This window comes from Ipomoea triloba, chromosome 15 (assembly GCF_003576645.1).
Source record: "Ipomoea triloba cultivar NCNSP0323 chromosome 15, ASM357664v1".
Lineage (NCBI taxonomy): Eukaryota > Viridiplantae > Streptophyta > Magnoliopsida > Solanales > Convolvulaceae > Ipomoea > Ipomoea triloba.
The window spans coordinates 11,320,205-11,332,485 of NC_044930.1; the positions used below are offsets into that span (position 1 = coordinate 11,320,205).

Here is a 12,281-nt window from a genome sequence, read left to right on the forward strand (position 1 = left end):
AAAAAAAAAAAAAAAAAACTTAGAGTAAGGCGACTCCGTGTGTAGTATAAGTAACTTACTTGACCCCGGCTCACGGACTATCTTGTACTCACTTCATACTTAATAGTAATACCCAATTGTCTAGAGTCCCTCGATCGACCAATCATTGTATACTATACTTCTATACACTCTGTTCCATTTGTTACACCATAGCAAACCCTCTAGTCTAATATATGCAATATAATCCGTCTTTAATTACTTTTACTTAACAAAACAAAGAAGATTTAGATTAAAATTTAATTATTTTTAAAAATTGGGATATCTAGCTACAGTTTTCTGAGATGTTTGAAGATGAACTTATTCCTTTTTCCAACACAAAAAGCAAAGGCTTTGGGGTATTGATTGAGATTTGAGCTTTAGTATGAGGAATCAAAGCCTGAGATGGGCCTGGCTATGCTCCCATGGCACGCTAGTGCCATGACTAATTGTCCTTTTCTTTCTTTTGTACGATTTTAGTAACCTTAATTAGAAAGCAACAACATAAAATATCTATATTGTCTAAAAAATTATGTGTCATGGTTGAAATGACTTTATCCTCCACCACCTTTTTTAGGACAAGAATAACGAGAGCTCTCAAGATTAAAATGGTTAGGTGTTTAGTCTTGTAAATCCCAACTTTGTAATTAGCAATTATTATAGTAAAATAAATAGGTTAAGTCTAGCACTAGTTAGTGTGCTAATTGAAGACCAGACTGAATAGAATATGCACCAGAACCTTTGGAGCTAGCTGTTGGGAATTACACCAACTTACCTACTACAGCTTGCAAAACAGATATAACTTGAGGTTATTTTACAAGAATATTTCTACCTCTCAATCAATGCCTCAAAGGTAAGATAATAATTGGTTCTACATATGAAGTCATGGGATTGCTTGTCTTACAAGATCAGAGTATTATATGTACGGATTAGAGAGAGGCTTAGTGTAGTGATTCGTCATCTGACTTGATGTCACGATTGAAGGCGACATGAATGACAAAAACGCTTAGGATGATGAAAAGTATGGATTGTATCCCTTATGTGCACATGAAAATTAGGGATCTGACCAATGTAGTGATTGTGTGACTCGCGATTTACCTTTGTAGTGGTATACATAATTTGAATAAGGTTCACCATGTGCATGAAATACCCTGGTGAAAATATATTAGAATTGCATAACGTCAGAGTCGGACAGAACCAATCTTTATACATATAAAATTTTGTACCTTACAAGCATGAATTATATATCTCGTCATTTTGATTTAGAGTTCATAATGCTATGTGGACCCTGGTCTGTTCATAATTTAAATTGTCGGACGGAACAAGATAGGCTGATATGGCTTCTAGCCTTCGTTGTTATCGTAAATAAACTTGTGGTCTTGTATGTAGTAATGTACCATATGGTGGGCTATTTCGTTTAGCATTCAAAAATTTAGGTTACCTAACAAGGTTAGACGTTTAATAAAATTGTTCTTTATATTTTATTGCATAGAGATAAATTTTCATTATATACACTATCAAAATATAATACTCCACCTCTCCCATTTTATGTGTCTGGTTCAATTAACGAGTCTTGACTGAAGTTATTTTAAATTCATAATATTAAATTTAGTATTAGTATGTAAAAATTTATATATTTAGAAACTACACTAAAAGCACTATTAAACACAAAAAATTAAATTTAAAAATAAGTAAAAAATAAACAAAGAAGAAAGAGTTGATTTGACCTATGAATAATAAGTAGGATAGTTAAAATGAGACATAGGGAGTAATTTTTAACATACCAAATTCCATAGCAAAAAACATGAAAGTATAAAAAATTGTGTTAAATGATACTAACAAATAAATATTGTAAAAAATTTCTAATTATCAACGCATGTCAATAAATTAACTAGAAATATTGGTTGACGTCTTGTATTGTACTCATTCTTGTTTCCAGAATACATGTATATTGACCATAAATGAGTTTTACAGGTGTGTAAAAACTTGTGTGAGACCGTCTCACGGATTTGTTCGTGAGACAGGTCGGGTTAAGATAAAATATAATACTTATACTAGAAAATGTATTACAGAGTACTAAATTATGAATAAAATATTTATTACTTATATAGAAAAATGTAATACTTTTGAGTAAAAATGTAGTACTTTTATATTTTGATAAAGTATTATAATCATCAAAAGTGCAATATTACTTATAAGGGAAAAATATAATACTTTTAATGAAAAAAGTAACACTTTAATAGCTCTGTTTGGCATAGCTTATTTGAAGCTACTAGTACGCTATAGCTCTGTTTGATAATGTTTCCAAAATAAGCTAGTAGCTTTCTAATTTTTTTTCATCTTTATCCATATTATTTTAAATAAATGGCATCCTTTACCCTTCTCAATTAAAACCCTTTTGGTCTTTTCTCTTCAATATGTTTGTTTGTAATTTCAATTTGACATTTGTGTATTTGAACATTAATTTTTATATGAACTAATAAAATGACATTTTAAGTGGTCATTTTGTGGTACAATTAAAAGTGGGGTTCACATCCGATTGGGTTGGGTCAATGTGGATTCGGGTTCTTTGTAGTTAAACGAAGAGATCGATATATTGTACGATCAAAATGGATAATGGGTGAGAAATTGGTTCTCAAAGTAGACCCATTTGAGATAGAATTTGGGTGAGGAAAAAGCTTATGTAGCTTTTGTCCCACATTGGTTGGGAAAGAAAATTTGACCCACTATTTATACAAGCGCCCTTTTATGACTAGTTAATTTGTATAGCATAGAGACTCTCTTTCACGCACAGAAAGTACAAATCAAATCCCAAATACTTGACTCGTATACGTTGACAGTCGGGCACGAATGTCATCCAAAAAATGACCCTTTGAGGCATTATGCTTTTGATGTTTATCATCTATAGTTTTATTACTTTTATATAATGAAGTAAGATTTGAAAAATCACTTATACTCCGTATCGTTTATTAAATATTGTTCATGTATCAAAAGTTCATTAGTTTACAGGAAATTAAATAAATTTTAGCAAAAATTATAATTTATGCTTCTCACAAATATGTCAATTATTTATGTCATCCATGAATTATTAATGGTATAAATATTGTCTCTCAATTTTTAAAATGTGACATATATGGCGTTACTCTAATGACATGTTTGGTTCATGGAATAGGTTAGTAATGGAATAGCATTCCTTAGAATAAACCTATTCCATTGTTTGGTTCGGTCATTTGGTTATGTGAATAGCATTCCTAGAAATGAGCTATTACCTTTGCAAAGAGAATATCCATTCCTAAGGGTGCTTTGGTATAAGCTATTCACATGCCCTTGTGAATAGCTTTTATATTGAAAATACCAAAAATACCCTTTATAATTTATTTAATATTTATATTTAATAAATATAATGTATTATATAAATGTATATATATATATAATTCATTATGATTTTATCTATCATTAAATATATATTTAAATAAATTATATATATATATATGAGCGCACTCCCATGCGAACTGCTGCTCAAGAAAGAAATGAGAACACTTCACAGCCGTCTACATGTCCAGGTCAACGAATCAGATACAATTTTTAAAAAAATGACGCGGTGACATTTTCGTAAATAACTGGAACTTTGGTACACCTAGTGTCACTTACAAGTGCACCTAGTTTCACTTATAAGTGCACATATTTTCATTTACAAATGCACCTATTTTCGCAACTATTTTCACTTACAAGTGCAAATAATTTACCTTATTAATATTTATGCAACTATTTTCAAAAATATTTTCACTTACAGATGCAAGTAATTTACCTTGTTAATATTCATGCGCCTGGTGCAATCTAGGTGCACCTAGTTATAATATTATATGCACTTAGTATTGATGCTTAGTGTACAATTCACTTGCACCTGTAATACATTTTACTTGCATCTGCAATACATTTTACTTGCACTTCTGCAAGTAATTTACTTTGTTAATATTCATGCACCTGGGTGCAACCTAGGTGCACCTAGTTATAACATTAGGTGCACTTAATATTGATGCTCATTGTATAATTTGCTTGCACTTGTAATACATTTTACTTGCACGTGTGTACCTATTTTCACTTACAAGTGCAAGTAATTTACCTTGTTAACATTTATGCACCTGGGTGCACCTAGTTATAACATTACGTGCACTTAGTTATAACTTTAGGTGCAACTACATTCCAGACACGTGGCGCGCTGCGATTCGTCCGAAGTTCTCTCCTTGACGGCCCGTACGCACCTAAACGCGATCATATATATATATATATATAGAAGTCTATTCAGGTGAGGACTAATGTATTATAGAGGATTTTGAGGATCAATTCTAGCCATTGATTTCTAAAAATTAATGGTGTAGATTTAGGTAATGCATACATACACACATGTATTTTTTTTTTTTTAATCTAAGTTGTCTTTATTTAATAACTCTTTAATATAAATATGTATTTTTATTATAATGTGGAGCAATAATTATAATAATACTAAAAAATAATAATAATAATTTCTCAACCTGTGTACGTGTTAACAAGAGAGAACTGTGCCTGAAAATATGTAATTGTATTTACTTAGGCTATTTATATAGAAGAATTAAGAATACTAACCACATATTCAAACTCAAAAAACTTAGGCTAAGAGTTAATCTCTCAACCTCCCATTTATCTCTCCTACAAATATATTATTATTATAATAATAATTATTATTGTTATTGTTTGTTTGTTATTATTATTATTATTATTATTATTATTATTATTATTATTATTATTATGCATACATACACACATGTATGTTTGTTTATATTTGAATTGTCTTTGGGTTTGTTTTGTTATCAGCGGTTAGCAGTTAGCGGTAGCAGATTGTATTAGCAGGTTTGACCAGCGGAATGTATTAGCGGTTTGTAAAAAGATGTTTGGTAAAATTATCTGTTTAGATTAGCGGTTAACATGTAAAATGACCAAAAGAGTATATATATAATAATAATAATAATAGTGATAATAATAATATTAATAATAATAATAGTAATAGTGATAATAATAATAATAATAATAATAATAATAATAAAACCAAAAAAAAAAAAAACTATAAAGATGTGGGATCTTTTGATCCCACATCGTAAGTTTTTAAAAAAAGGGGCGTTGAGCTCCCTTATAAAAGGGAGCTCAACGCCCCACATTTTCTCTTGCCCATCCCACATCGGATGGGCAAGAGAAAGAGAAGCCTGAGGCTTCTATATTAAAGAAGCCTCAGGCTTCTAAGCAGGGAGGGTGTTTTGGGGAAGAATCCTTAAAACGCCAACCCCAAATGCTGCTACCAGCAGCGTTTGGGATTTCAGCAGTTTGGAGCAAACCGCTGCTCCAAACCGCTGTTAACCAAACATTTTCTTTAGCGGTTTGACTTGGTCAAACCGTTAAAGATGGTTAAATCCGTCAAATTTTGACGGATTCGCTGCTAACCAAACATGGCCTTTAACTAATACTACGTAATTCTTTAATATAAATGTGTTTTTATTATAATATGGAGTAATAATAATTCAAAATAAAAACAAAAATAAAAATAAAAGTTATTATTATTTTGAATAATCATCATCATTATTATTATTATTGTTTTGTATAAGGGTATTTATGTCTTTAAAATTATTATTATTGTTTTGTATAAGGGTATTTATGTCTTTAAAACATATTCCATTTCTATTCCTTTAACCAATCAAACATTGGAATAAAATTCTTAAAGTCCATTCCTTCATCGAACCAAACAATAGAATATAATTTATGTTCTATTCTCTACATAGTCCATTCCTTCATCGAACCAAACAACAGAATATAATTTATGTTATATTCTCTACCTATTCCATTCCATGTGAATACTATTCATATTCCCTCCAAATCTCCAAATTCATTCCGTGAACCAAACATGCTGTAAAAAGAATAATTTTACTTTACATTAATTTTACAATAGGATTTTATATTTATTAACTTAATTTTTATTAATGTTTGAAATTTATTATGTTGCCATATAATTCTCTAAAAGATGTAATCATATTCATATTAAATTAACCCACATAATTCTCTAAAAGACGTAATCTAATTATATTAATCAATTTGATGAGAATACTCATAGATTTAACACTCATTTAACAAAAACTTTAATAGAGGACTATTTGTGGTAAAAAATGAAAGTCAAGGTACGTATTTTGGTCGAATGAAAAGTTGAGGACTAAAATGAGTACTAACTCAATAGTCAGAGTATCATTTGTGTTTTAAGTAAAGAAATGATGGCCGTTATATTTGACAAATCTCGTATTTTTGGCGTGTTCACGACAAAATGAAACTACAGTGTATCTAAAATAAAATTGAATAACTTGTCTCACATATTGTGTTTATATTATCAAATGAAACTGTAATTGATTTGAAATGATACTTTAATTGTATTGAAATGAAACTACAATATGCATGTATAAAATGAAACTAAATAACATGCCTCACATATTGAGTGTATATTGTCAAATGAAATTGTAGTTGATCGAATTGAAATTATACTTTAGTTGTGCTGAAATAAAACTACAGTATGTATAAAAAGAAACTGAATAACATGTCTCACATATTGAGTGTATATTGTCAAATGAAATTATAGTTATATCAAAATGTTACTTTAGTTGTGTTGTAATAAAACTACATTGTATATAAAATGAAACTAAATAACAATTTCACATATTTGAGTGTATATTATCTAATGAAATCGTAGTTGAATTAGAGTTATAATTTAGGGTTGTTGTAATAAGACTACAACGCGTATAAAATGAAATTCAATAACAGGTCTCACTGTAATAAGACTACTATATGTATAAAGTCAAATAAAATTGTAGTTAAAACAAAATGAAACTTTAGTTGTTCTTAAATGAATTTACAATGTATATAAAATGAAACTAAATATGTTATACAAACAGAATTAATTACACGGAATGGGTGCCGTTTCTTTTCATTAAAAGAAACAACACAGTTTTGGACTATGGTTCACACAGCTGTGTGGACCATAGTCCACAGTAAAATTTTCAGTTTTGAAGACCCTACGAATTGCAATTTTCTCCAAAGTAGGGGTGTAAACGACCCGAGCTCGAGTTCATTAAGGAAGGAGCTCGAGCTCGGCAATTTTCGAACTGCTCGAGTTCATGCTCGAACTTGAGTTTGATTTTAAGATCGAATTTAACCTGTTTGATTTTAAATTCATGTTTCAATTAAAAATAAACTATATATAAATATATATATGCTTGCGAGCAGCTCGATGAGCCACAAGCTAAGACATTAGAGCTCGAGCTCGGCTCGATTATTAAACGAGCCGCTCGAGCTTGGCTAGAGCTCGAGCTGAGTTTTGACCGAGCGGTTCGCGAACCGCTCGCCTCATTTACACCCCTATACGGCTATACCAAAGTGCTCATCAAAAATCTGCTTTTACCTTTAAAAACTACTTAAAAATATAAATCAAATATGACTCAATTTTTAAAAATAAACTTATAAGAGTCTTGATCGAATACACATGCTTAACGTTGATAATTGATAGCAGTTTACAATGCAACAATTGAGTGGAGAACATTACGAAATCCCCTCTTTACGCTTTACACAGTCAAGTTGACTTGGTTTCATTGCAGCGACCAAGCGACTGCGAGTTTATGTAATTTTAGGGAAATTTAATTTAATAAAAAACAATCACTCCTTAGTCCTTAATGCCCCGCACTGCACCACACCGCATTGAAGGATCAAGGATGAGATTGGATTCCTACTATTCTCTTCTACTGCTGCTGCTCGCTTACTTCAATCTCGCCGCCGGTAAATCCTTTCTCTTCTTTTCTCCTTCGAAAATTCCATGGCAAATCACCACTTTCATCGCCCCAACAAACCCTAATTTTTATTTTTTTTTGTTTTAAATGCATGCGTTTCTTTGCGAATTCTTTACTAATTTTTAAGTGGATCGGTTGTTTTTGTGAACTATCGCCGTATAACCTGCAATTTTTCGAATTTACTAAATTGAGAAGGAAAGTTGTAAAAGTTGGCATTTTTAATTCCTGCAAAATGTTGGATATTGTGGCAAACTGTTTATATTAAAGATATTTCTGATTTGTAGTTGGAAATGGGAATGATAAGATTTTTAGGAAACGGAAACCCGGCGCCTGAATTACTCCACTTTGGATTGTCAGTATGTGATACTCTGCTTATATCGTCTTAGTGTCAATGGGTAGATTAGAAACTGGGAAATATAGTGATGTTGACGCTACATGTCTGTTTTTAGAAGTTAAAGGATTTAACAGTTTTGCATCTCAAATGATTCAGGGAAAGATGGAGTGTGTATTTCACCTGGTGGTCGTTTCCCTAAATTTTCCAACGAAGGAAAACCTCCAAGGAAAGTGAACAAAGGGCCAAGAGATTTGAACCTTTGCAGGGTGTTTCGTGGGAAGACTTGCTGTGATATAACTCAGACTCATCCTACATTGCTGTCCATTAGGAGGCTGGCTTCTACAGGGGAAGCGAGCCAAGAGTGCTTGCACTTGTGGGAAATGTTGGAATGCTCCATCTGTGATCCACGCGTTGGTGTCCAACCCGGACCTCCTGTTATATGTGCATCTCTCTGTGATAGAGTATACCAAGCCTGCTCTAACGCATACTTTGTGGTGGATGCAAAGACACAGGTTTCTTCAGTATTCCTTATGTGACTGATTTATACATTTTGGATGTTTTTTTAACATTTGAGCTGAGTGCTGCTTTGTCATTCCATGACATGTATGATGTATCGTGCCTGATTATTATAAAATTGCATGTCAGGTTCTTGCACCATGTGGGGTAAATGACTTTGTTTGTGGTAGGGCCTCAGAGTGGATCTCTAATGGCACAGAGCTCTGCCGCGTTGCAGGTTTTTCTGTCAAATCTTTGTATGACGATCCAGAAGAAGTATCTTGCTATGGTGGGAAATCTAGTAGGGATCACGTAGCTAAATCATGGGGAGGGTCTCACTCCAAGTTTGCTCAAACTGCTCAGAGTTCAAGTGCGCTAGAAGATTTCAAGCACTGGGTGGAGGACATGCTTTTCAGTGAAAGAGTATCTTGGGCAATAGGCGGAATGGTTCTCACTGCAGGACTTCTGTTTGTCAGGTAAACCTTCTATTAAGATGACATCTCTTATTCTCTGTAGGGGGAGGCTGGGAGCGATGGGAAGGTCTGGGGATGGAAATGAATTTCTTGGAAAATATGAATTGCAATATCTACATGCCGGTGCATTTAAGTGTAAAATTTAGTGTGCGCTTTCCTTTTTTCAATCAAGGACATAAGTAGTATCAAATATTAACATTTCTCCGCATCTTGCTCATTTTATCACATTCTTATGCAGCCAACGCAGAAACCGCAGACAACGCTACAAACAAGCAGCTATACAACGTGCTGCCAAAAAATTGAACTCAGGTTCTCCCCGGGGCAGGGAAGCAAGAAGGCAAGTGGAAGATAAATAGTGGATTGTTATATTAACGTGTGTTCACAGGTCTAGTTGTAGTTTCTAAAGTTTCTGCTATCCCACTGCCTTGTTTTGTGTTTTCTTCTCTAACTGCACACACTCATATATAAAAATTACTCTTCTTAACGAAATCATATGCTTTTGTGGTTGTGCCCTAAAGGGCCGTGCCACACAGAGAGGAGTAAGAACAATACTGTCAATTGTGGGGTGAATATTTATTTGCCCTGATAGAATACCTCTGGTGCGATCATTTTTTTCCCCAAGAACAGGAACATAACATTTACACCTTTTGCTAATTTATCTAACTTTTATGAACACAAAATTACAGTATCGAAAACTGAAAGAACTCAGTTCAATCGCCAATTTCAAACGTGGATGCTAATTACAAATACAGTGAACAAACAAAGGGTGTCAGTAGTAACAACTTGAACATGAACATTTTAAATTCTCAGAATACATCTTTATGTTTATGTCATATAAACATCACTTTCTTCGACATTCTTAGAATGGTGGAAATCCCATGGCCAAAATGGTCTGAATGTTAACGGTTCGTGTAGGACAGCTCTCTCCTCAGAGAGCTTGTCAACTAAAAGAGGAAAGAAGAATAATGGTTGTTGTAGTCCCTATTTACTGTGACAGTCTTCTCCATATACAGTTCCTACTTTATCAGGTTCATCCCATTCTTGGTGGCTGTTCATTTGGAAAACAAGGCAAAGTTGTTAGAGAAAGAAATGAGGAGCAGCAACACAAGAAGCAGATATCAAAATAATAAATCCTGCATTGGTGGGGTATACCTTCTTAAGAGGCACCTTTGAATTGGTTGGTGCTGGCTTTAGTATTTGGAAAGAACACACTAGTTGTTCATCGACACTTAATAGGGCACCTGCATTGTCAAATTCCCCTCCATAATTTGGAGCTGAAAATATTGTAACAAGTCTTCGTTTAGCGAAGAATTCATATCCATCCTCCACTACCTGCAATGGAAGATGTATAATAGATGGGTGGAATCCGGGATAAGAAAAGAGAATTCCATAATAGGCATGGATACCTGATGGCCTCTGCAAATGAGGTCTAAATCGGTTTTGTCCAAGAACTCTGCAACAGCGTCGGCCCCAAAAGTGCTGGAAACGCCTCGATCACTGTCAGACCAACCATTTATTCTGGGATTGGGGTCAGACCAGAGGAGATCACAGAGCAGACCGCTATCTGGAACATCCGTGGGTCGCTCAATCTCCGTGATTTGGTCCAATCTGTTTAGGTCTGGGGAGAGGCCACCATGCATGCATATGATCTTTTCATCAATTAGTGCAGCCACAGGCAAACAATTGAAGCACTCAGTGAATATCTTCCAAAGCCGCACATTAAACCTCCTCTTACACTCATCATAAAATCCATAAATCCTGTTGATTTTGGCTTCTTCATGGTTCCCCCTGAGCAGGAACACTTTGTCAGGATACCGCACTTTATACGCCAGTAACAAGCATATCGTCTCCAGGCTCTGCTTGCCTCGATCAACATAGTCCCCCAGAAACAGATAGTTCGCTGCAGGAGGGTACCCGCTGTACTCCAACATCCTCAATAGGTCTTGGTATTGCCCGTGTATGTCACCTGCATCATCTTCATCTTATCAACACGTAACATTACACGTTTATATTCATATATCATATGCTCAACACCTCCCCTAACACATGTGCAAGCTGGTTACTTTTTGGAACGATGGGCTCCAAGCAACATGTGGACCCCATGGCTTGCCTTTTGGGTGTAGTTGATTTTGATAGCAAATTGAAGCATGTGCTTCATTTCAACTAAAAGTCTAATATCTTATCTGCACACAAATCCTATAGAATCCCCCTTTCTCCAATATATCCATTATTTCTGCAATTACTTGAAAACATAGAAATACCTATACAAAGAGGTAATGAGGAGGGGGATTGAAAACATCCTAGATGATTTCACATTGTTTGGGCAAGCTAGACATAAAGATTGAGAAGAAGAAGAAGAAAAAATAGCGTACCGCAGATGCTGATAGGGGCATGGAGATGAAGGAGAATAGGCTGAGAAAGGAAGATTTGGCGAGCGTTGACACAAAGTTGGCGGATCTCAGCCTCGGAGAGCTGCACTTGTTTCCCTCCCTTGCCTTCCAATAGCCTCCTTATGATATCATCCAATACCCCATTCTCCATCGTCCCCTCCATTGTCATCGTCGTCGTGCTCATTTTGATAAACAACTAACAGCCCAAACACGAGAGAAAAGAGAGAGAGAGAGAAAAGGTATGAGGGGAAGGGTGGGGAAAAGAAGGCTGCTTCTCTGCTTATGATTGAAGGTAAAGAAAAATGTTGGGTCTGGGGCCATTTGGGCGGGCGGGCATGTTGTCAAAATCCGAATGCGATTATGCGTGCTCTGCTCGTCTCTCCCTTCCCCCTGTTGTTGTTGTATCCATCATTTTTTTTTGTGATTTGTGTGTGCGACACAGAATATCAGAGATAAATATATATATATATATATATATATATATATATATATATATATATGTATACATATATGTAGTGTATTTGTTTTGGTATGTTTCAATCTATACGGTTGACAGTTCTTATATCGTGGACCGCGGTCCCAAAACGACGTCGCTTTAGTAAGTGGGAGATGGAGTCCCGTAATTGACAATACAGTTCATTCCAAAAGATACTGCCTTACATTTGTTTTGATATTATCGAATGAAACTATAGTTTTGATATTATCGAATGAAACTGTAGTTATA

General features: G+C 34.2%; 2 protein-coding genes across 3 annotated transcripts; one reads left to right on the forward strand and one right to left on the reverse strand.

The window, feature by feature from the left end:
• Positions 1-7,670: 7,670 nt before the first annotated feature.
• On the forward strand, positions 7,671-9,737 carry LOC116007326. The gene is made up of 4 exons (XM_031247983.1): positions 7,671-7,854; positions 8,356-8,711; positions 8,845-9,170; positions 9,406-9,737. The coding sequence occupies exons 1-4, from the start codon at positions 7,752-7,754 to the stop codon at positions 9,521-9,523; spliced, it is 903 nt and encodes a 300-aa protein (XP_031103843.1). The 5' UTR covers positions 7,671-7,751; the 3' UTR covers positions 9,524-9,737.
• Positions 9,738-9,743: 6 nt separating this feature from the next.
• LOC116007325 (serine/threonine-protein phosphatase PP1 isozyme 9) lies at positions 9,744-11,873 on the reverse strand. Of its 2 annotated transcripts, none has more exons than XR_004095231.1 (4): positions 11,540-11,873; positions 10,574-11,133; positions 10,320-10,441; positions 9,744-10,215 (listed from the first exon to the last, which is right to left on the reverse strand). XR_004095231.1 is itself a non-coding variant. In XM_031247982.1 (4 exons), exons 1-4 carry the CDS (start codon positions 11,739-11,741, stop codon positions 10,198-10,200), a joined length of 960 nt encoding a protein of 319 aa, XP_031103842.1. In that variant the 5' UTR covers positions 11,742-11,873; the 3' UTR covers positions 9,744-10,197. The 2 variants fall into 2 exon arrangements, 1 of the variants encoding a protein (XP_031103842.1); XM_031247982.1 differs by having other exon boundaries at positions 10,320-10,499.
• Positions 11,874-12,281: the final 408 nt, after the last annotated feature.